Source organism: Rutilus rutilus, assembly GCF_951802725.1.
Source record: "Rutilus rutilus genome assembly, chromosome: 8".
Lineage (NCBI taxonomy): Eukaryota > Metazoa > Chordata > Actinopteri > Cypriniformes > Leuciscidae > Rutilus > Rutilus rutilus.
Window position 1 is genome coordinate 12,241,026 of NC_140222.1, and position 17,939 is coordinate 12,258,964.

Consider the following 17,939-nt stretch of genomic DNA (forward strand, 5'->3'; position numbering starts at 1 on the left):
AACCTGTAAGATATCGAAAGGACATAAGTACTCGTTCATTCAACTTTAGACCTATAACCCATGTTGAACTTGCAAAACCTACAGTCAAATCTGAGATTTCTCAACAGCAATCGGGTGAAAGACACAAATTTAGCCGTCTAGCCCCATAGACTCCCATTCATTTTGCACTCATGGGCGATCGCCCCCAGTGGAACTCTGGTGGAACCAAAATTCGGTACAATAAGACTTAATAGGGAGTGGGCAGGCTCTCCGTAGACGGGCTCTGGTCTGGCTGACGGGGCTAGTGGAGCTCCACTCAATAGCGGAAACACGTCACCTCCACTGCGCCATAACGCATATATACGTCACCTCCAAACATCAGCATCTGAAGAAACAGGTTTTATGTGGTAAAAAAGCTGAGGGAGGTTTTGAAATGCTTGATTTTTTTTTATGTAAACAATACTTTAAAATTGAATTGGTTAAAGAGTTGTGTCAATCCTCCAGGGTCTATTTGGTATTTTATCTCACACAATATCTTTAAAAAAAGTGGGAGGGCTTAAGTTTTTGCTCACCTGTAATTTCTCGCCTTCTAAGCTTCCTATAAAACTTTCTAAATTCCACAAACAGGCTCTTTTGGCATGGAAACTTTGCTTTGTCCACCATTTCTCCCCACATAATTAAAGCTATGGAACAATGAAACTATTCTTGCAGAGAACAAGTCGATTTTTCTTAAGAATTGGCATGAAAAGGGTATTGATTATCTTTGTGATTTGTTAGATCCACAAGGGAATGTTTATTCTTATTATGATTTCATGTCTAAATATAATTTCCCTGTTATTCATAAGGAATTTCTCACAATGATAAAAGCTATACCAAATGGACTTGTTCATCTAATGAAATGTCATTTATCATTTGAAGAGATTGTAAAGAGTGAACAGAAATTTCTGATTGAAGACAAGAGTATTTATGACCCAAAATGTAGCAATAAAATAATAAGAAGTGTGTTTCAATTAAGAAAACGAATTACCCCGAGGGGGTATTTTTTTTGGAATTCTTTGATAGAAAATATCAATTGGAAGAAAGCATGGCTCTTACCTTACAAATTTTGTATCCCCAACAAGGTGAAAGAACTACACTTAAGAATTCTGCATAATATATATCCCACTAACGAAATCACATCTAAATTTGGTAATACTAATTTGAATTGTAATTTCTGTAAAAGCAGTACAGAGTCAATTGATCATCTTTTCTTTAATTGCTCCCTTGTTAAAGAATGTTGGTTGGAATTGTCAAAACTCCCTGTTTCAAAGCTAAAAGTAGATACTGATTTTGTATTGGGAGATGTAATTTCTTATTTTTCTCATTGTAATTGTAGAATAGAATATATTGGAAACATTTATTTTATTGGCAAAATATTTTATTCATAAATGCAAATTTGCTCTAAAAGTACCCAAATTAAATAATTTTCTGTGTGACTTCAACTACTTAAGACGCTGAAAAGAATTAACAACAGAAAAAGTGTCAAACTTTTGAAATTGATATTTTGTTGAGTGAAATGTAATTTGATTTAATACCTCTTTTTTATTTCTCCATTGTTTTGATACTTAGTGTATTTACTGTCTTCCTCCTTTTTTTTTTGCTTTTTTTGTCATCCAATGCCATTTCATTGATTCGCCATGTTAACAGATTAAACCAGGCTTTAGAGCATTCACACCGCGCATGGAGGTGGCGCGGCAGTGCGTAGCAGAGCAGAAGTGCCGCGATAGTTTCGGCGCCGAGTCTATTTTTGCAGCGCCGCTTTTGCTGAATTAAAGTGACAATAAAATTATTAATAAAATAAGCTTCTTGACAAGTCTTTTCTCTTAAATGCAATTGAAAACGAAAAAAAAGCAATGCCAACTTAAGGCCAATTTATACTTCTGCGTCGGGTGCGCGTAGAAGGTACGGCGTAGCATACGCATTGACGTGTACCATACGTCGTACCCTTCGCCGTACCCTGACGCGCACCTCCTCAAAAATGTAACTACGCGTCGCGGCGACGCGGACCGCAAGATCTGTGATTGGTCGGCTTGGTAGCATCGCATTTCCGGCTACGCATTTCCGGCGTGTTCTTCTGCACCGCCCGCCATTTTTAAATTCAGAAGTTCAGGTGAAAGTTCAGTGAAGAAAATGGAAATGGACCAAGTGACCGAGCGATTAGTTGAAGAAGTGCGGAAATACAGCCATCTGTATGACTCGTCTTCTGCAGAATACAAAGACTGCCAGATGGCAGCGAATTCGTGGAGAGAGATTTCCTCCAACGTCGGTTTGGATGTAGCGGATTGTATGAAGAGATGGAAGAACTGTCGAGACAAGTACGTTCGCCTCCGTAAAAAGCTCGCCACAATGAGCGGGGATCCAGGAGGGAAAAAAGTCCCAGCGTTTTATTTATTCCTGTCTTGGCTGGCACCTCATGTGAAACACCGGCTTACGGAGTCAAACTTTGACGATAAGGTAAATAATGCACGTCCTTTATGAACCTCTGTTGTTTTTAGGTTAGCTAACTTAACTAGCAATGCTACCACGCCGTAACGTTATTGATTAGTGCAAAAATAATATACCTGGGAAACAAAAAGCATGTGTAATGGGTTTTAATTATATTGTATTTATATTATATGTAATAGATTGTAATTATATTGGGCTTGCAGATAATACAAACGCAACAACGTAGCATTTGCAATGTAGGAATATGCAGTATTCATAGCTCTGTTTATCTGTGAATTAACACTGGATGCATCAGCTTTTATATATAAAAGACTAACTTACACTATTTGCTATTTCTTTCATAATCGCAGGATGGGAGCGATTCAAGCTCAAACTCCAATAGTTCGGCTGTTGTGAGACCTTCAGCCAATAACGACCAACTAGCATGTCCACCGTCCCCCCAGCCATCTCTTCAGTCCCCCCAGCCATCTCTTCAGTCCCCCCAGCCATCTCTTCAGTCCCCCCAGCCATCTCTTCAGCCCCCCCAGACATCGCTTCAGTCCCCCCAGACATCTCAGTCCCCCCAGACATCTCTTCAGTCCCCCAGTCCAAGGATGGCACAGAAAAGGAAGAGGAAGGAACAAGAGGACTGGGTCCAAATGCAAGTTGCTCGGTTGGAGGCTCAGTTGGAGGAACGGCGGGTCGAGCTGCAACAGAGACTGAGTCATGGAAATGACGAGAGCGACCGGTTTGGGCACACTGTTGCCGACATGCTGCGAAGGGTGCCGGAGGAGCACAGGGCGCAGGCAATGTTTGATGTGTCCAAGGTCCTGTTTGAGTGGCAGCAGAAAAAATAAACAATTGTGCCTACTTCTACAACATTGCACCTTTTAATTCTGTGCACTATCTTTATATAGTTTGCACTTTTGCATCTTTTAGTAAGTTGTCTGTTAGCACATTTGTGTATATAGTTTGCACTTTTGCATTTATTCATATTTTGCTTGTTTGCACTTATTTGTGCAGGTTTTATTGTTTGCACATTTTTGTAAATAGTATGCACTTTAGCATTTTGTTTTTTAATAATTTTGTCTGTTTGCACCTATTTGTGCAGGTTATACTATATAGTTTGTAGCTTTTGTGTACAGTTTTCTCGTGCATTTTTATTGTTAATAGTGTATCATTGCACCTTAATACTTTGTACTAACTTGTACATAGAATGCCCGTTTGTGTATATAGTTTGCATACAAAAAATTGCCTGTTCCTGCTGTTTGCACATTGTTTTGTGCAGGTTACTGCAAATAAAGATTAATGTATAGTTTACCCATTTGTGTGTGTTTGCTCTTTAGCATCTATTTTTAATCTACAATTCTAGACCATTGCACCTTTATACATTGCACTTTTACATATTTTAACCTATTTGTATATATAGTTTGAAACCAATTATGTCATTTCCTGCTGTATGCATATTGTATGGTTCAGGTTACAGCAAATTAAGATCAATAACAGATTTATTTGTGTATAGTTTGCTCTTTTGCATCTATATTTAATATAAACAATTCTAGACCATTGCACCTTTACATGTTACATTATTTTATACATAGTTTGCACATTGTATTGTGCAGGTTACTGTAATTAAAGAAGAAACAACGTGAACAGTTAAAACTGGTCTTTATTTACATGGTTGCATGTCATTTATTGGTGTATATATTTTACACCAGTACAATTTTCTCTCGTTTCTGCCTTTTAATTTGAGTAATTTCACTAAAATTAACTGTTTTTCAACCTCAATAAGCTCCAACTCCAACATGATCCGCTCTCTTTCAGGCGCCATTGCTTGTGGTAGCCTAAACTCAAAACACCCGCGAGGAATCTAAACACAGTGGAACATTAAAACCCACCCCCGCCAACTAGCGTTTCGGCGGTGCAACTGCGGTGCAACTGCAGAGCAACGCAGACATAACGCAGAAGTATAAATGCTCACGACGGCGTCACCTACGTGCGTAGCCTACGACGTACACTACGGCGTACCCTCGACGCAGAAGTATAAATTGGCCTTTATCCATTATAGAGTACTCTGTCTGTAGCCTACACAACCCACGATTCAGCCGCGCGTGACAAACGCTGCCAGTGTGAAAGCAAAACGCGCGTCTCCTGCTCCTGCTCACCATATGCACTGCTCCTGCGCTGCTTATGCTCTGCTAACGCGTGCAGTGTGAAACCGGCGTAACTCTGTGCCACCGCATAACTATATATGTGTTAAAAAAATAATGAGAATATATACATATATATCCGAGTCCTGATCGGGAGGTAACGTCCGATTCCGATCGAGTCTGAAAACACGTGATCGGGCCCGATTTCCGATCACGTGATCGGATCGGGACATCTCTAGATGCGACTCTCTCCTGGTACGCAGGAATCAGTGTATTGTCCAGCATCAGTGTGTGTGATCTCAGCATCAGTCTCTCTACCTCTGGAGGTGGAATATCAGGATAAAAACACCTACAGCTGTGTGCTGAACAATCCCATCAGCAACCAGACCACACATCTGGACATCAACACACTCTGTCACACATGTGCAGGTATGATGATATAATATTGATTTACTCTGCAGTTATATAGTACTGATGTTTCATAGTGTTAGCTGTAGATCAGACGGCCAGATTCACTCACACTAATGGTTCATTTTGTCCATTACAGATCAAGGCCTACCTTTATTGTACATAGTGTTGATCTCTTCTGCTGCTGCTGGATCTCTGATGATTGTTGTTATAGTCGTGATCTTCTGCATCTACAAGAAATGTAGAAAAACAGTTCAGAAGAGCAAGTAATTATCTGTATAAATATCTATCTTTTTTGAGACAGAACTTTGAGACAGTCATTTTAACATTATCTGTGATTATTGTAAATGCAGTTGAGACCCAGGAGGAAGACAGAACTGATACAACATCGAGTAAACCAACAACACGACAAAAGGTAAGAAGCTGCAGGAAGTTGTTGCAGTCAGTTAGTGTGATTGAAGTTTGCATCATCAGACGGACAGTGAACAGACGTTTGTGGTTTTACTCATTACCTTAAAAAAAAAAAAAAATTGTTTTTTCAAAACAATTTTTGAAAACAATTTTTATTTCTATTTTTGCTCATTATGTGATCTGTGGCCTAAATGATCTTTTGCTTAAAATCATATGTAGCTAATGTGGTTTGCAATTTTTAATAGCCTAACCCATACAAAATCAGCGTTTATACCATTAGATTGTCTTTGGACAGAAAGTAGGACACAGAGTTATTAACTGTCCTCGATCTGCGGTTTATGATTATCTGAGCTGAGATGCAACTTTAGCAGACATTGGTTGCTTTGTAGACGTTCTGCAACTAGTGTCTCTGCTGTTACTTTAGTGTGAAAGACAGTCATTCTCAGCACAGGCTGTCATGACAATCCTGCAGAACTTAATCTCTGTTTGATGATTTAACAGTTTGAAAAGTCTTGATTGATGACATTTCCTCTTGCTGCTTCATGTTAGCATCTGTTCTGTACAGTTTTTCAAAACAAAACAAAAGATTAAGCTTTGCACAGAGAAACTTCAGTTGGTTATGAAACTTCAGTTGGAGAAACTTCAGCTAATTTTCTATTGTATGTTCCTAATTGAGTATATTTTTCCTTGCAGAAATCAAAGACTGATGCTGTGTATGAAAATATTCCCAAAAAACGATGATCAAATACACATACATTTTTATTGTTGTATGTTGTTGCTCTGTATTAATTTAATATAGTTATTCTGTTTTATCTTACCATACGGAAATTAACCTTTCATTATTAAACATTGATCCCCCACACTTCACTGTTTGTGAAGTATCAATATCACACAGATGGTATATGCTGGATATTTTTACAAATGTTGTTGCACAAGCACATCATTGCTTTCTAGTAGTATCCAAAGCAGAAAATCACATTTCTTCAATAATAGTTAAACGTACAGTATGGAATTTTTCACCACTAGGGGTCGTTAACCTCTTTACAATAACAAAGGCATAGTTTGATGACGCAACATTTGCTAAGAATTATGGATCTTGTCATCAACGTCAAGCCGACCGATCTAATAATGTTTATGGATGACTGAATACATCAATGTTTTTATCATGACTGTGATATGAAGCAGTTCGGGATTGCTAAGAGACAGCTATCAGCTCCACACGCGACGCGAGTCCCGCGGATATAAAAGGAATATGGACATTTCATTCTACCGAACTACAAGCAAGTGCAGAATTACAACTCACAGGTCAGTTTATTAGACAAATTAAACTTGTGAGGTAATGCAGCGCTGTTTCACTTGGTCTAACATTACACTAGCACAATAAACTGCATTTCAATGTGTTGAAATGTATGTGTTAGTTTGTCTGTATGAGACTAGCAGTAAGCTAGATCAACATTAGAATAACATAACGTTACAGATCATATTCTAACATTTTATCATTGTTGAACTTTATAACATTGATTAGTTTTATGTAAATGTGCTCACCTGTTTAATAAAGTAGGCTACATGTAGGAGCGGTCGAAGTCTCGGACGTGGAGCTCTCGTGTATATACTGTCTATGGGAGCTCTCGGCATCTCGAAAACACCGCGCTGATATTGATTCTCGTTTTAGTTCTCTTTTTTATCCAAAGTCTGCTTGCCATGGTCCATAATGTTTGAACGAAACAACAACAGCGTGCAAATAGACATTGCGAACCACATTGTCCACGTCTGTCGCCTTGGTTACTATCAGAGGGCTCTGGTTGCTATGGCAGTACGAGCGGAAACCAGGGACAACGCGGATATGACGCCATTGACGGCGACAAAGCGGAAATAAAGAAACGGTCCGTGTCTTCGAATTAAATTACAAATTTCTCCTGGTTTGAAAGTTGTTGGAAACAGTCGGGATAATGTAAGTACACAACTAAAAAAATATATATAACATAGATAGTGATTTTTTAAATTTCTAAAGCAAAAAAGTTACATATTGTGCCTTTTAGACACCTGATCATTGCGCTGCCCCCTGTCTGCGTCCCTTTTTGAACTATAACAATAACTCAATTAAACATAGATTACATATTACATTTTATTATATCAGCTCTGCCTTAACATGTAATGCTAGCCATTCCGTGATAAACCACACCAGCAGCACAAAACCAGCTCATATTCCTGCTATAGGTTTCAATGTTATAGTTTAATGATCAAAAATCCCAGTGGACATACAGCAGGGTCATTATGGGAACATTCACTTAATATTCAGAGATGGACTGATGAAATGGTCCCTCAAAAGTTGCTTTGTAACAGTTTTCTCGATTATCTGTATAATTATAGTGCAACACATAGCTGCAAATTACTCATCTAGATGTCTCTCTCTCTTTACTTCTGTACAAACATGTGGTTTGATCTGATACGATTCTGCATGCACATATGGTATTACTGTGTGTTGATGTCAGTTGTGAGTGTGTATTTCAGGAGACAGTAGTGCATCTCAGTAGTCTATCAAGTGATCCTCCAAAACATCTGTGACTACAAATATATCCAATATATACTATAAATGAATGGTGTCAATATAGACACTTTTTGCCCAAATGAATTACAAGATTTAAAAGGAGGTAATTGACCAAGTTGGCCAAAAATAACCTTCCATCCATTATAATATACTGTACATGATATACAAAACACTTTTTAAATTACACTTGATTAGACACTGTGTGTATATTGCTAAGGATAGAGTTGAACAGTGGGGTTAGCTTGAGTAAAGTTTAAAGATTGGGTGTTGAATGTACAAAATGATCACTCTGAAACCATTTGTTAGTTTAGCTCATTTACTTCTGATAACAAGCTCTAAAATCATGACAAATTCACAGTATTCAGCAGTTATGGCTCATAATCAGATATGTTTTAATGGCATCACATTAACAGGGATATATCAAGTTTATTTGCATTTTTAGTAAACGAGTTTACAGATTCAAGTTTTATGCACTTTTTCCTTTGCTAATGCAGTTTCAGAAAAAGAAAAAAACAAACAAAGTCTGCACAAATAAAAAATTCTGTACAAGGTCGACTTGTGAAGCTTTGAAGAGGAGTTACACAAATGTAAAGCACAATTACATGATATATAAAAATCACACTGAAAAAAAAGTTAAGAGCTGAAACAGACAAAATGGAGGAAAATAGAGGGATAATGTCAGTCTTTACGCCACAGGTCTCCATCTTCCTCACATCAAATACAAGAACTTCACTGTAAGAACTAATCAGCAATACTTACAAAATGCAGAATGATATACTTTACAATTTTTTGTAACAAAAAAAAACAAAATCACTTTTACACATTTCAGCATGTATGAATATGGAATCTAATGGATAATAACAATATTGTTTTACCATGAACATCATTCAGATGCTTAACACCATTAAAATGCTTGTGCATCAGACAGTAACAGTTATGGAGTATATAACAATACAATACACAATGCATAAACACATATTTGACATTTATAAACCTGCTACAATTCAAAATTCATGTTTTTCAGTGCAGTTTTTACAGGTTCATTTCCTGAGATTCAGAGTTTGAGGACACAATGATAATATTTCACGGATCAACTCTTGCTTGATTTGAACTGCCTTTTTTTAACCACAAAACTTTGTTAACCAGACAGTGAAATGTATAATTTTTCAAGAATTCCTGGAAAAAACTCCAGTTTATAGTTAAAGCAGGTTTGTTGTTTAAATGAGCTGTTCAGCATACAAATTCAAAATACTGGACAATAATGTATAATGTCCATCTTGGGGAGTATCCTGCTAAAGACAGTGGGTATCTTACTGAAATATCTTAATAAATGTAAACAAAGAAAACATTTGTACAGTAGGGCAGGCCATATTGGATCCATATATTCGGTCTTAAAGGGACAGCAGCCTAATAAACCTGCTGCCTTTTTTTTTTTTACTGTTAAAACACAAAAGACAAAGTAAGCCTTACTGCTATCGAATGAATTACTTTAGTAACTTTATAAAGATTCATCTATATTTCATTTCTACAGTGATTCTAGTGCGCAGAATCAGGTCCCAAATCAGGACAAATTAAGACTTCGGCGGCTTCACTTTTCACCAATGGGAGAGAGTGAAGGGGCGTCATCCATCTTTTTACAGTCTATGGATGAAACTCAATATTTAGTCAATTTCTGTTTTAGGTTTGTCATCAAGGCAAACGTCAATTATACTTGAGGTAGCTTCGGTGATTATCATCATTCTCCTGTTCTGAATGCACATATAAAAAAGTTTTGTTCTTAACACAATTTAAGGACCCTTTTCACATTTCCACAAAAGAGTAAACTAATGTGGTATCATGACATTATTTTGCTGAAAGTCAGAATATCTTCTTCCATTTCCTTTTTCTTAACTTTCTCATCTCTCTTAATGATCAAGCGTAGAGTTAGTTCTGGCAGGTCACGTTAGTCAAGCTCACATCAGCTGACTCTCAGCTGATCCACGTCTACCTATAGGAATACGACGCCTATCACAGAATTCATAAATAAGCTCCTTCAGTGTTATCAGCAGCTATCACGTTTCTCAGGAGCTAATTACTCTCCTCCCTCCCCAGCTCCTCCTCTCGCCCAGTCAGGATTTGGCATTCTGATTCCCTTTAAATTCTCGAATTATGTTGTACTTTAAAATCTTGAATTCAATATATTTGTAAACTTTCATGTTGGTTCTGTTCTGTTTACCCCAAGGGGGGTTATTGCTGCTCTCCCTGCTCTTATCCATGCTAGGCTGCATGAAGCGCAGGGAGTTCTCGCCCAGAACGGAACCATACCGCCAATCCAAACTGTATGCTAATTGTCAATCATATTTGACGGTAGTGGTCCTGACAGAATTCCTTTTCAGTGACACTGTTAAAATCATAATGTTACTGTGGAATCTCATCATCAGCTGCAATCAGTGGACAATCAGTCTGACCAGTGGACGTCCCGTTAGCAGCACCCTGCTGTAGATTTTCAATCGTTTAAAGGGACACTGGTTCTCTAACATCATCCTCCTGAAAGTCAGAAACAGATTCACAGAAGGTAAAGCAAATGTTCAGTATTGATGATTCAGTCACACAAACACAAAACAGTGATTTTTCTCTCTGATGTTTGTGAATGTCAAGAGCCCTGTTCTTCATTCTGAAGTAAAACATCACAAGAGAAGCACTCTCTTAAAGTGACACTTCTCCAATTTTCAACCTGCTTTGTATTGTTATAATGACGGTAGTATATGTAAATGAACAAACTTTACCCATTCTCCAAGTCGACACTATTATGACTATAAGTTTGCTAAGAAGTATTTCCTCCTAAAGCAAGGCGGTATTTGACTCCGGTAAGCGTAGCCATAACAGACTGGTGGGAGTGGCCTTGGACGGCAACATGCCCAGTGCATTATGGGTCTTGAAGTTTTTCCACCGATTTGGCAAAATGGAAGAAAACAGTCGTTTTTCTTCTATTTTCTCTAGTCACGTGGCACACATTTCAAAAATGTTTTTGCCTTTCTACTGTATAGGCGGCAAGGTTTTATTGAAAGCCCATTTCTCCAGCAGTGAATAAATCAATCGTTATTAGTGTTTCTATGTAATGAATTCTGAATGAGACCACACATGCTTTCAGACAGAAAACTTCAAACACACACACACCACTTACAGATCTCTATCTGTTATAAATTCTGTTTTTGCAGACAGATTCAGAGCTCACAGTATCTCACCTGATCACAATCATGGCGCAGTGTCCAGTTTCCTGTTTAAACAACAACAAACTCTTACTTTGGTCAATAAAAATAAAAATACATACTTTTATATATTTTTAAAGACTCTTTATGCACAAAAAAATATTATATTTATATTTTGGAAGATCAGCTGTATGTAATACTTACGACGGTAAATCCCATTAGCAGCAGCAGCCACAAGCAGAATAACAACAACAGCCACAAGCAGAGCAGCAAATATTACTCCTATAACAGCTGAAGATAAACCTGAATCTGGAGGAGCAAAAGAGAGACACACATTAATACTAGAGATCAACTGATAATCAACTCTACCAATCCACCTTATTTTTCTACACAGAAGTAATGTGTTTTCTGTGAATGTGTAAGACTTCTGATTTATTTCCCGCTGTAGGGAATCAACGAGAAGAATATCAAAGTTCAGTAAACTGTAAAACTGTTTGCGCTACAAACCAGTGTGTTTCTAATTAAGACAGTACATTAAAATAATATGGTTAGGAAAACCCGTTTTCAATATCAAGCCGCATAAGCTGTTTTATGACACCGGAAGCCAGACACATTAAAATTACAAATGGCCGTACTCGTTCTCACCTGAAAAAAAAAAAAAAAAAAAAAAGATTTATACCAGCACATATGGAGTCCAAACTTACTTTTTAAACAGGCCACAATGAAAACATTTACTGTTTGGATTTAAATATAATGACCTGTATTTTAAAATTGCTCAAGTGAAAATGCACTGAATGATTAAATGAAACTCACCAGTGACAGAAACACTGAAGCTCCTAATGATGCTGAATCTGCTGTTGCTGATCAGTAGTTTATATTCTCCAGAGTCTGTGTTTCTGGTGTTTGTGATGGTCAGAGATCCAGTCTGATGATCCAGCTTCAGTCTGTCTCTGAATCTCCCATCACCATTTTCACACTGAACATATGTACAGGCTTTAATGGGTTCATCACAGACTTCAGCGATGATAATCTCATTAATATACCATGTTATTGAATCATTCAGTTTTCTTATTACACCAGTGTATAAAATAACAGATTCTCCTTCCATCACTGACTTTCTCTTCATTTCATATTGTTCAGCAGCAGAAACACCTGAAACACAAACCAACAGATGATTGGAGGGTATTTTTTGGGGGGAAAGACACACAACATGAGAGAACTGTGGATATGAAAGTGATAAAACATTCTCTCTTGACTTTCAGTCTGAAAAGCAACATTTCTCCACATTTTGTGCCAAAACCTGTCTTTTATACAGGTAATGAATTCAAACCGGTGCAGTTAATACAGGTAATGAGTGGAGAACAGGAGGGCTTCTTAAAGAAAAACTAACAGGTCTGTGAGAGCCGGAATTATTACTGGTTGGTAGGTGATCAAATACTTATGTCATGCATGTAATGGAAAAATTTAGATTTTCATTGATTTACAGTGTGGATTTTCATTTATGTTCAGTAAGACATTGAAATGACCCTTTTGCTGTACTGTCCATGACTGCAGGGAACTGTAGTTGACTGATGTGTTTCTGTTTTAACACTGGGAAGCATCTGAGACTTCAGGAGGAGACAGATTGAAAGGGGACCTCTGGGTCAGAATAAGGGGTTAGATAAGAGAGTCTGTAAGCAGAAACCTTGAGAAATGATATAAAAGCTACTCTCCCCCTCCCTTCCTCATCGCACTTGCTTCGTAGATTGTACTTGACTTCTGTGTGGCAACTGGGCCTTCTTGCAAGAATAAATACTTTTAAATGCCAATTTGACTCAGAAATGTCTCTTACGCAGATGATTGTTTAATGAATTAATTTTTTTGCCACAACATGCAATAACATGCAAAATAATTATTTAAAAATCATACAAATGTGATTTTCTGGATTTTTGTTTTCGATTCCGTCGCTCACAGTTGGTGTACCTATGATAAAAATTACAGACTTCTACATGCTTTGTAAGTGGGAAAACCTGCAAAATCAGCAGTGTATCAAATACTTGTTCTCCCCACTGTATATACACTGTACCTAAGTTAATTCACAGGTAAAGAGAAAAAACACCTCTGAATGTCAGCAAAAATATCACTCAACACATTCATGATGTGATTTAAATGTATATGATTTGCTTTTAAACATAATGACTCACCATATAAAGCAACACTGAAGGTCTTTTCAGTGTCGCTGCTGCCGCTGCTGATCTGTAGTGTATAAACTCCAGCATCTGTGTTTGTGATGTTCATGATGGTCAGAGATCCAGTCTGATGATCCAGCTTCAGTCTGTCTCTGAATCTCTCAGTATCATTATTACACTGAACATCTGTACAGATCTTACTCTGATCTCTATTGATTTGAGCGATACGAATGTCATTAAAATAACATCTAACTGTGTCTTGTTGATTTGTTTGAACACCAGTGTTTAGAGTGACTGAATCTCCCTCCATCACTGACACTCTGTCTGTATCAGCACCTGATGAACCAGAAGAAATTAATAGTTAATTTCATTAGAAGCCAAACAAAATAATACAACAGGAAAGTGGTGTGAAATGTTATATATATATATATATATATATATACACACACACACATATTTTGTGGGTAGAGAAATATGTCTGGAACAGCAGAAGAACATCATGGATTCACACATTCACTCATCAGACAAACATACTTGAGTCTTATTGAAAAATTATATGCAACTTAATGAACATCATACAATACATCCTGATTCATATTTTGTCCTTTTTTTGTCATACTGAAATTCATAATAAATATTACCCATTATGAATATTTAATAGATTAATATTATCCATAAAATATGTTTACTTTGTACTTTATTAAAAAGTTGTTATTCTCCAACACATTAATATACAATGGCATGCTTTTTCTATAAAATATTGTTTTAATTTTTCCAGGTAAAGAAAAAAAAAAGACCCATCTGAATGGAAAAATACTGGAAAAATATCAGTTAAACAATAATGATGTGATTTAAATGTAGGGTAGACTATTTCAGAGAGTCTAGTAATAGCGAGTTAACTTTGAAAGCACGGGATCCCACCCTCCCTTCAGAGGGTCTCTAAAGCCACGCTTCCTTCAAAACACATGAACACACACATCAAAGTCTGCAAAGCGCCACGAGAGACGGTGTTAAACTACCTCATGTCTCAAAGCATATTTCATACATATAAAACACACAACATTACAATAATAATGAACATAAACCAGCTTTACAGAACGAGCTGATGATGTGTTATGTCTGCGCCATCAGGTGCGCGGAGGTATGGAAATACTGTAGACAGGCAGGTCAGACCGAATGCAATAAATGGAAAAAAAATGCTTTGTATCACAGAAGTCTTCCACAGAAGATATGGATGTTTTAATATTTAGACCACTTCTATTATTGATTGCTATCAGGTTGTGAAGAGTTTCAACCAGTATAACAAAAAGTGTTTAGGGAAAAAATGACTACCCTATTTTTTTTTAAATGTACAAGACTTGTTTTTAAACAGTGACTCACCATGAACCGTAACAATGAAGATATTTTCACGGATGCTGCTGCTGCTGATTTCTAGTTTATAGAGTCCAGAGTCTGTTGTTGTGGTGTTTGTGACAGTCAGAGATCCAGTCTGATGATCCAGCTTCAGTCTGTCTCTGAATCTCCCATCAGCATCTTCATAATGATCATCTGTACAGATCTTACTCTCTCTGCTGTTTTGAGCAATGCAAATGTCTTTAAAATACCATTTTATATCTTCTTCTTGTTTTATTTCAACACCAGTGTTTAGAGTGACTGAATCTCCCTCCATCACTGACACTGACACTCCATTTGAAACAACACAGAGAAAATCTGAAAAACAAATTAAAAGTTAATTAAACGCCAAACAAAAACATTTACATATAGTCCACAACAAGTAGAAATATTAATAACAGAACCAGTTCAAAGGTTTAAATACCCCTGACGTGTCGTTACCTGGATGATCAATGATAAACTAATTTTCCAGCATCTCTTGCATATTTAAAACCTTTCCAGCAGTGACATGATCATAGGTGTGATTGGCAAAGAACAAAAAAGCAGGAAAATATGCGGCGCACCTACTATTTCAGCACACACGCAACTTCTACGGAAGACTGTATTCTCGAAATGTTTCGACTTTAATCTCGAAATGCTACATTTTCTTTCTTTCTTTCCGTTGCGGTTCAAAAAAACGTTGACAGCGGTGAGCGGTCATTATGTTTACCAATACCCGATCCGTACTTTGCGCGCGACCTGCAAATTTATCCGGAAGAATCACACCCCTGTATAATTTTGACATCCAGATTTTCACACGTGGACGACTGAAGGACTCATGACTCATTCATTGATGCTCAAGAAAGAAACACCAGAGAATGTCTAATATGGCGAGAAGTTTCACTCTCACTACACTTCCGGCTTCTGAACTGGTTGCAGTTCCACTCTGATTCCATATGAGGGCGCTCACAGGACGAGTGCAGAATGAATGGAGGTCAATGGCGGTATACCCCTCAAAATCCACTTTTCTCAGGATATAATTTTTTGTCTAGTAATTTGAATGTTGTATTCGAAAGGAGATGCAAAGAAATTACACATTGCTGGGTGTTAGATTTTTTAGAGTCACTTATTTGCTTTAAAAAAGTCTTTCAAAATGTCAATGACGTCAGAATGCTGACGTCATTAGCAGAATGCTAGCGTGTTATGGGCAACAACAACTCAACCTGTAAGAAATCAAAACGACATAAGTACTCGTTCATTCAACTTTCGACCTAAAACCCATGTTGAACTTGCAAAATCTACAATCACATCTGAGATTTCTCAACGGCAATCGGGTGAAAGAGACTAATTTAGCCGTCTAGCCCCATTGACTCCCATTCATTTTGCACTCATGGCGAGCGCCCCCAGTGGAACTCTGGTGGTACTACAACCAAAATTCGGTACAATAGGGCTTAATAGGGAGTGGACAGGCTCTCCGTAGACGGGCTCTGGAAACACGATGCATTTAGAGAGCCCTTTTGAATTGGTTGATCAGGGAAAATTTTACTTGTTTCGTCTTCTGGGAAACATGCAAATACGTAGCTTATGAAGGGCAGTACTGAATAAAAAAAAAAAAAAAAAAATCTTTAAACAACATTAAAATTTTCAAAAGTTTACACACCCAGCTCTTAATGCATTGTTTCCTTCTTGAGCATCACTGAATTTTTGTAATAGTTTGAGTCCCTCAGTTGTCCTCAGTGTGTAGCCTACAATGCTGGTTCATGTGTAAAGAAAACAACAGCATAATCTTCAGATATTTAAAGGGGTTTCCTGCTCGACAAACAGGGACTTCACTGCTCACATCACTTACGTAGTGTTGCTCTTTTGTTGGTTAAACTGCTTCTATTGTTTTCCTGGCTAAAAAGTGTTTGTTAAATTAATAAATGTAAATGTAAAAATAGATAAACACTACCCAGAAGATATTTCTACATTGAAATAGTTTTTCTACCAAAAATGATGTTTTCATTTACATTTTCTATGCATTTGCCAGTAGCTTTTATCCAAAAGCGACTCACGTTGATTGCATTCAAGGTACATTTAATCAGTATGCAACATTTACTCACGCTATGATGCCATGTTGTTAAAACACTAATGACACCCATTTAACGTAGTATTTACATAGTAAAAATAAAAATGTTGGAGCAAATTTCCAAACTGGATTTTTTTTGCAAAAATATTTGCGTAAAAATTGGGACGAGAAAAAAAAATGTTTTTTAATAACACACACCGCAAAATAACTAACATTTTAGTTATTCTAAAATGCTTTTTTTTTTTTTTTTTTCACCACCATGTCCCTTTCTTTGTAATTCTAATTACAAACATTTTCCGAATGAAACTGAAAATCCTCCTGTTAAGCACTGACCGCATTTCATTATATTTTAGTCCAAGTTCAAACACTATGAAACACTATGAAACCCTTGTTAACGTAGGCCTACGTGTCTGAAACACTGCCAGCGGCGGGACATTAAACAGGACTTGTTTGCCTGAGCTCACAACAGGTTTTTCATTTCATTTCATTCATTCATTTTTCAAGGAATTTACGCAAATATTTTCTCGAGGGAACGCAAATGATTTGATAAATATTTTTTGCTCTCATCCCAATTTTTTTTTTTGCACCACCATGTCCCTTTAGGGGCTCCGTAATAACACACACCGCAGACTACAAACGTAGACTATTTATGTGGAATATATTACAATTAGATACAAATAAATTAAGTCACTTTCGTTTTCACCGTCGGCCGGAAGAGAGATAATAAGCCTAAAAGTCTTACCATGGTCGAGTAAACACCAGAACAACAATAGCCAAATAAAGAGAAGCTTCATTTTCACCACGTTTCTTAAAACATTCAGTTTCCCTGCGTCCCAATGTCCATACTAGTATGTGAGATTAAAATAAGTGTGTCCCAATGCATAGTTTGTTGAAGAAGAAGAAAAATAATCCCTCAAGAAATCCAGGGAAATCCCCCGTCAGATTTTTGAAGTTCTTCCTCTTCTCCTGTGGTTTTAAATGGCGGTTGGCAAACCAATTAAAAGTTGTATTGTCCGCCACCTGCTGGATTGAAGTATGTAGCTTGGTTGAATACACTTGGTTCTAATAATTTGTGAATATTCAAAGTGAATAATTGCGTACACTCCTATCATTTAGTGACTGAACTAATTTAAGTTTTTGTATACTGTACATTCTAGTAATATATGATTTACTCTACCATATATG

At 37.1% G+C, this 17,939-nt stretch overlaps 1 protein-coding gene across 1 annotated transcript; it reads right to left on the bottom strand.

Annotated features, from left to right (window-relative positions):
• Positions 1-8,269: 8,269 nt before the first annotated feature.
• LOC311295113 (uncharacterized protein) lies at positions 8,270-17,718 on the bottom strand. Its single transcript, XM_084416318.1, has 7 exons — positions 17,497-17,718; positions 14,696-15,025; positions 13,331-13,651; positions 11,961-12,299; positions 11,352-11,456; positions 11,184-11,215; positions 8,270-10,485 (listed from the first exon to the last, which is right to left on the bottom strand). The coding sequence occupies exons 1-7, from the start codon at positions 17,546-17,548 to the stop codon at positions 10,453-10,455; spliced, it is 1,212 nt and encodes a 403-aa protein (XP_084272444.1). The 5' UTR covers positions 17,549-17,718; the 3' UTR covers positions 8,270-10,452.
• Between the last annotated feature and the right edge of the window lie 221 nt (positions 17,719-17,939).

Coding starts and splice junctions, on each gene's coding strand:
- LOC311295113 (XM_084416318.1), bottom strand. CDS start 17,548: ATGAAGCTTCTCTTTATTTGGCTATTGTTGTTCTGGTGTTTACTCGAC. Junction 13,652..14,695: donor CTTCATTGTTACGGTTCATG/GTGAGTCACTGT, acceptor CTGGTTCATCAG/GTGCTGATACAGACAGAGTG. Junction 10,486..11,183: donor TGCGCCATGATTGTGATCAG/GTGAGATACTGT, acceptor TCTGACTTTCAG/GAGGATGATGTTAGAGAACC.